This window comes from Haliotis rufescens, unplaced genomic scaffold (assembly GCF_023055435.1).
Source record: "Haliotis rufescens isolate VD_foot unplaced genomic scaffold, xgHalRufe1.0.p SCAF_56, whole genome shotgun sequence".
Lineage (NCBI taxonomy): Eukaryota > Metazoa > Mollusca > Gastropoda > Lepetellida > Haliotidae > Haliotis > Haliotis rufescens.
Genome location: NW_025964290.1, coordinates 1,870,139 through 1,877,762, shown reverse-complemented (window position 1 = coordinate 1,877,762; position 7,624 = coordinate 1,870,139). Strand labels below are relative to the sequence as shown.

General features: G+C 40.9%; 1 protein-coding gene across 1 annotated transcript; it reads left to right on the top strand.

The window, feature by feature from the left end:
• Nucleotides 1-387: 387 nt before the first annotated feature.
• Nucleotides 388-3,127, top strand: LOC124141750 (acetylcholine receptor subunit gamma-like). The gene is made up of 2 exons (XM_046509836.2): nt 388-1,269; nt 1,688-3,127. Exons 1-2 carry the CDS (start codon nt 877-879, stop codon nt 2,483-2,485), a joined length of 1,191 nt encoding a protein of 396 aa, XP_046365792.1. The 5' UTR covers nt 388-876; the 3' UTR covers nt 2,486-3,127.
• Nucleotides 3,128-7,624: the final 4,497 nt, after the last annotated feature.

Genomic DNA, 7,624 nt, shown 5'->3' with positions numbered 1-7,624 from the left:
CTGATGGGAAATATACAAATGTCAGAAATTGGGTTCTTGGTTATTTCCACACCGCCCATGTATAGGTTGGATATTGCTACGTGCGTCGTTAAACAACAAACAAACACATTATAAATACCCATCCTACAACTATGAAAATACTATAGGGTGTCAAACTCGGTGACTTGGTTGATTGTGTTGGTTGATTGCCATCGTTCTTATAATATCAGTACCTGGTTGGTTTCGAATATTTCCAGGCCGAAGTTGTAAACACATTATACATATTTTGTGTGGTGCGTACTAATAAAGTACCGTTGCTGCTGATCTTCCATTCGAACAATGTTTGAAGTTCTCGGGCCGGATGCCATCAGTGTGGGACTGCTGGGAACACATGCTAGATGGCTTCAACTGCATCCGCCTGTCAATACCAGCGCTTATCTCATTCCAACAAATCAATCACAAACACAGATATACATTCACAAAGCGGTGTTTTATCCTAGTCGTCGCACACAAAACGCCACTTACATCGCGTCGCGATGGAATTGGCGTTTGTTTGCATTACAAACAGGTATGTTGAAATCTTTTAACTGCAAACACTATTGGACGAATACAATCACGCTTAATCAAATCTTTTTCATTAATGTCATGCACGTAATAAAAACACAAGAGGATTGTCAACAGTACTAGAACCGTGCTTTAACGCTTAGTGGTAAGCATTCGCCCGTATGAAATGACGGAATCACACTGTTAACTTAGTCAGTCTGGCGACAGCAGATTCTCAACACACTACTTGTACAGTATTCACAGGTAGGAAAGATTGTCAGATTGTTCGGTAGATCATATTGCTATATATGCCTGACAAGTCGTTCCCATTGTGATTTTGACAAAACATTCGAAATGGATTTTGTGAAGGTGACACTGCTGGGACTTCTCCACTTCAGCGTCAGTGACGGCGCCAGCTACATCGACCTGCAACGCCTCCATAACAACCTCCTAAACGACTACCAGCCAAACCTCCGTCCCGTCAATGACTCCGCGCAAACAGTGTTTGTTAACACGGACATTGCAGTGTCCAAAATAGTCACCCTGGACGCAACCCGTGAAATCTTGGTCACGTGGTTGGACCTTGTGGTCACGTGGACGGACGAGAGGTTGACGTGGGATGACAAGAAGTACACAGATGTAAGAACGATTAACTTTCCCAGATCCAAAATATGGGTCCCGGAACTTCAAGTCCTCAAAACTCACAGTGGTAAGGACACGTTCGGTGAGGCTGACAACGCTATTCAGGTATGTTGCCCTTTTTAGGCCGTTGCAGTTTGTTTGTTTGTTGTTTAACGCCCCACTCAGCAATATTCTAGTTATATGACGGTGGTCTGAAAATAATCGAGTTTGGACCAGACAATCCAGTGATCAATATCAGGACCATCGATATCCACGCAACTGAGATACGATGACATGCATTAACACCCGATCCTGACAGTCACCTCTTACGACAAGCATAGTCGCTTTACGGCAAACATGGATTTCTGAGGACTTATTCTGCCCTAGATCTTCACGGGTACAGGCCGTTACAAGGGGCGTTGGGGTAGCCTGCTGGTTGAAGCGTTGCCTCCCATGTCGACCGAACGAACGGAGATCCTTAGACCATACTTCAATCTTTTCTTTTCTAGAAAATGTAAAAACAACTTTTACAAATATGTTGCAGGTTTTTCCCGACGGCAAAGTCGAGTGGTATATTGATCTAGAGACAAGAACACCTTGTCCTATGCGTCTCACGAAGTTCCCTTTTGACATCCATACCTGCTCAATCACAATGACCACCTCCTATCACAGGGAGCTGGATGTCAACGTCAGTGATGTCACCTTCACTGCCGAGGATGTCATCGACACTGGTGAATGGGCAATGACGAGGGCCTCAGCAAAGAGAGTAACCCTTCGCGAACGCGGACCCAAGGGTGGAGTGAGTATGACACTGATCCTGCAGCGTCGTCAAGGTTACTATATCTTTAGTCTGATAATGCCCCTGTTTATTGTTACTTTCGTCAATCCTTGTGTGATCCTGGTCAAGTCCAACAGTGGCGAGAAGACGTCAACATCGGTCACCCTCTTCCTGTCCTTCACCATCTTCATCACCCTCCTCACTGATCTGCTACCACAGTCGTCCAAAGATATTCCAATCTTGACCATCATTGTCTACACGCTATTCGTGTTCAGTTCTTCCATCGTGGCATACTGCATTGTTTCACAACGGCTAAGTCAGAGAGAGAAACACAGTAGGTTGACGCGGATCTTTGCTTCCGTTCTCCTGAAGAAATGCAAGAAGAAGGTTGTACAGCCAGCCACTCCACCAGACGCTGGTGACGACTCAAAGGAAGAAGACCTGGAGGAGTTCACAGACTTTCCTCTTCTGGCAGATAAACTGGACAAAGTGGTGTTTGTTATCTGCGTGTTTTACACCTCTCTGGTTATGATCGGTGCCCTACTTTCTCTCCTTTTAAAATGATTGTGAATTGTCGGTCATGTGAACAATGGATGAAAAGCAATTCTCTTAAATATCATGAGCAGCCTCCTACCAATTAGGATCAGAGCTTTAAAATCATTATGAATGCTGTCTAAGCATATGCCAAAAAATGGGCCAAAAGAGAAGAACCTGTTGAATGTCTTTCAGAGTGGATTAAGTTAGTTTGTGATGTTGTCATTGGTAGAAAAACAAACTGAAAAAGAAGAAACAGAAATTGAACAAACCCACCCTGCCCCAAGCAGTTGTCGCCCAAAGCCGGACTGCCCTACATAAAAAGTTTGTAGTTGTCCCACTGAAAAGGCTTCTAAAAGGATTTGCTTGACTTATTGCAAGCTCAGGAAAGAACCAGGTCCAATCATGTCAAAACATTTGATTTTTAAACTTTGTAAACCACTTTCTGACATGAATAAATTAAGGAATTATGCCATTCCCTGATCCATCAGGGTATTGTTACAAAACGTGGTGACCATAGATATAGTCACATGTCTATCTTCTAAAGTTCAAGGCAATTTGTCTATATTGAAAGCAAATGTCATCTGAAGTTTACTGAGGAAACAATGTGTGAAATGCTGGACTTTCTCACTGATAACTCGATGGTATTTTGGAATGCCATGATGATGTTGCTACTGGCCAATACCACAGCGTTTGCTTGTGTTGGTTACCCAGCCATGATGGTAACGCTCGAGCTGATGTGGCTACTGGCCAATACCACAGCGTTTGCTTGTGTTGGTTACACAGCCACGATGGTAACACTCGAGCTGATGTGCCTACTGGCCAAAATGACAGCGTCTCTTTGTGTTGGTTACCCAGCCACGATGGTAACACTTGAGCTGATGTGGCTACTGGCCAATACCACAGCGTCCTCCTGTCAAGGTTACAACGTCAGTTGACCAAAGCACAACGGAGGTCAGCGATGTCATGGAGCTGTAAAAATGGTTTCAAGTATATTATTCTCCATTAAAAGTAAGCAACAAAACTACATATCGCTGGCCTAATATGGGCCGCGTTGGAGTGTTTTTAACACAGGAATGCCTTGTTATCACGGAGAAACACTAATTTAACAGTAAAAATGTATTGTAATGTATCTGTTTTTGCCCTGCCTGATCCCCTGTCTGCCGTGGACCAGGCAACTGTGCATACGCAACAGTTAGCGAATTTCAGTTTGGCTTCAAACATCCATCTGAGAGGTCACCGAGTGCATCTGCTAGAATGTCAGTGGATACACAAAGAACAAATGTTATATTTGGGATAACATTTTCTTTGTAAAGTACAGATTCTCGTACTTTTTTGGGTTGAGCCCCGTCCGGACTTCCATTTTTGTGGAAGCCTCGGCGGCTGATTGGGTTCGATCGCTGACTTTGTGTGCTGGCGATTAGGTGCCTGACTCTGGCAGTGTGGGTTCGAATCCCAGACGGGACTCAACCCACAAAAGTAAGAGAATCTGTACTTTACTAAGAAAGTGTTATCCCCCCAAAAAACATTTGCTACAGTTGACCACTTTCTAAATGTTCATGGATACACATAGCTCATTTATTCGTGTTAATTAACTGGCGCTAGCGGGGATTAGCGGCGATTGTCCAAGAACGGCAGTGTGTGAAAGAGATAACGTCAAACAGCACGGTGCTCTTCATTGTAAGAATTCAGTTTCTGACCATCAGCTTCACACGTATCTTTATATAAGACAAAGAGACTGTTTCATGCTTTTTTCAAATACGATGTATATCTCATCGAGTGAAGTTTGAAAATATTGTTTTCAGACATCAGTTAAGTGCAGTGAAGAAGTGTTTTTTCCTAAACTCGTTTTCTACAACTTGTTTGACCTTTCAAAATAGAAAATACCCTCAAGTAATGGTACTTCATGATCACTGCCATGATTCTATATTAAACGTATAGTTAGTCTTTCCTGTAAAAACGGTAACATAGTAACTAAAAAATCACAAACACTTATTTTAGCAGTGAGTGAGTGAGTATGGTTTTACGCCGCTTTTAGCAATATTCCAGCAATATCACGGCGGGGGACACCAGAAATGGGCTTCACACATTGTACCCATGTCGGGAATCGAGCCCGGGTCTTTGGCGTGACGAGCGAACGCTTTAGCCATTAGGCTACCCGACCGCCCACTTATTTTAGCAAGCTTAGGAACAAGTAACTAAAATATCATTGATCCCTTAACTAGAATATATCATCAATCATAGCAGAGAGTAATTACTTTGTTTTTAATTGACTTTAGGAAATGTAGAATGTCATTACCGTAGCAAGGCTGTCTTTACTGTAACACATTTCTTATAACAAATAGGTTTTTCAATAATTTTGCATAGAATAATGAAATACAAGTTTATCCTACAAATTACTGAATTGAAATAATTATTTGGAATATTGAAAAGAACAGAGTAATTACTTTGTTTCTTTATAGCATATTAAGTGAAGACAGTCCTTACTTTAACAAAATCTGTCTTAGCTGTAATACATTTAGTGTTAGAGGAAAGACTGTTACAGGGAGGACAAATCATTAGATAAAAAAAATATATTGACTAATTAATGGTCTCTTTATGAAGTTGAATGTTCACACACGTTTCTGTTCATGAATTGGCGCATAAACTTGGAACTTGAAATAACTATTTTGCATCTGTTCCATTGAATCATTGCATTATGGGAAAGACATGAAATGAAAATAATTAACTCTTACCTTTTTTGTTAACTTTTGTTGCTAATTTGTCTTCTGGTGCACATGACACAATCATGGCACCACTCTTCTGTAGGAAATGGTACGGGGCATGACAGGAAGTGCTGATATCCTTGCATTGGGGATCATTGATTATTCCAATGTTTTATTAAGTGTTACAGGAAAGACACAAAATCTAAGGACGATGTTAAATATCATTTTTGTTTAGAAATTATATAAAGTGGATTGAAATTACGCACTGAAAGTACCTAATGTGTCGAGTTTGTATAAGATAACCACAAAAATATAGTATACATTCCAATATTTATCAAATTGCAGTTTCCCAAATCTGAAGCTCAATGCGCTGGAACAGCCAAAGTTGCATTTTCTACCCTTTTAAACCGCATCAAATTCGCATAACATGACCCAATGATTGCAAATAAACCGTTTCATCATATGAATTACTTTCCATGAGATAGTCTGAAAAAAATGTAATGTAAAGATATATATTTTTAATATTTTAATGGGTTTGGACAAAAAAAAGTGACATCTTTTGAAAATGACTCATAAAGGGAGTCAAGGGAAGTCAGCAATAGAGAAGTCAGCTGTGATTGTATGGCCAGCAGGTTGGTAACAATATGGTGAGTTTTGGCAGTCCCAAAGGAGTGGAATTTACATCATGAGTTGCCAAATCAACGTCATGCAGCACGTTCCTATAATTGAACAATTTGGATGAAATGGTGTTTGTAAAGGAAAAAGAAACTGTTGGTGGTTTCTGAAGTTTGAAATTTTGTGGGAAATTTCAAATTCAAGAACAAGCGGTCTTTGTTTGATTGATTGGAATCTGTTTCTGGTTTGGCCAAACGTTTCAAAGCATTATCAAGACGCTCCGATACCTGAGAAACAGTTGCCTGTTTAGCCTGTAACCAGTGTGCTAATTATTTGTTTCTTGTTTGAGATTGAATAGGCCATAATTCTGATTTTCAGATTAATCGTAGCAGAGTTCGTAGCACTACGACGGTCGAAAGTCCATGCTAAATAACAAAGTAATGCTTCAAGTGCTTTGTGGGCCGTGGAGTGCATCTTATAGAAACGTTGTTTACATTGTATTGTAATGTATTGTTTCCTTTGTATTATATTGTATTTTATACATTTGGTCAAGTGTTAGGTTACATCCTTAAAGCCACCGAATTGATTGAGTTTTGGAGTTAATTCACACTTTGAACACTTGCGTCCGAAGGAAAACCCCAATGGACGCAGGTCGTACGTTTACCAGTCGGGTTCAACCCACAATCACAAACATCGTGCTCACGGGCCAGAGAAACCTACGACCACTAGATCATGGCCCGTTGATGGACACAACACTAACCGTGACGCTACTCGTGACATACCGGTGTTATGATGGAGTGGTGTCAATAGTTCCCACTGTGTGGATACATGATACGAAGGTTATCCGTGAACACGTAAACGGTATGATCATGTTTGTTTGTATATTGTTTGACGCTGCACTCAGCAATATTCTATAGCTATTTGACGGCGGTCTGTAGAAAATCGCGTGTAGGACCAAACAATCCACTGAGTGACATCATGAGCATAGATCTTTGCAGTTGAGATACGATGACATGCATTAACCAAGTCAGTGAGCCTGACCATCCGATCCCGTTAGTCGCCTCTTACGACATGCATGGGTTGCTGAAGACCAATTCGTCTCAGCGCTATGATCATTTTGTAGAATGTTACCCTGGGGAGGACTCTCAGCAAGATCAAAGCGTTGAAAGCATACTCTTACGTTTTCACTACGATGTGTGTGAGTTTGGATAGCACTATTAAGAATCGTAATTTTAACGTGAAAAGGACGGACAGAAAAACGAAACGGCGTCACTACATGTTTCAAATTGAAGGAACCTGCCCACGCTCTTGTTCAACCGGATCTAAAACTTCTCGGCTGAGAAATGATTGGCTGATCGTCTCCAAGAGGCCCGCCACAGCTGCCTTGTACCTTGGTACATGTGCAGTTGACTATTCTTAATTTTGATTTTACCTTGGCCCTTACATTTGACCACGACACTTACATTTTGACTTTGACACTACATTTTAACCTTGATTTGACACTTACAATTTGACCTTGACACTACAGTTTTGACCTTGACACTACAGTTTTGACCTTGACACATACATTTTGACCTTGACACTTAAATTTTGACCTTGACACTTACATTTTGACCTTGACACTCACATTTGGACCTTGACACTTACATTTGGACCTTGAGACTTACATTTGACCTCGACATTTACATTTGACCTTGACACTTACATTTTGACTATGCTCTTTAAATTCTCTAAAAATGCATCTTCTCCACAGACACTACTGGACAAGAAAGGATAACTTCAAATGTATTGAAACGTGGTAGTCAACCAGACACATATTTATCTTTTGTTTTTCTCAATATTTTCATTC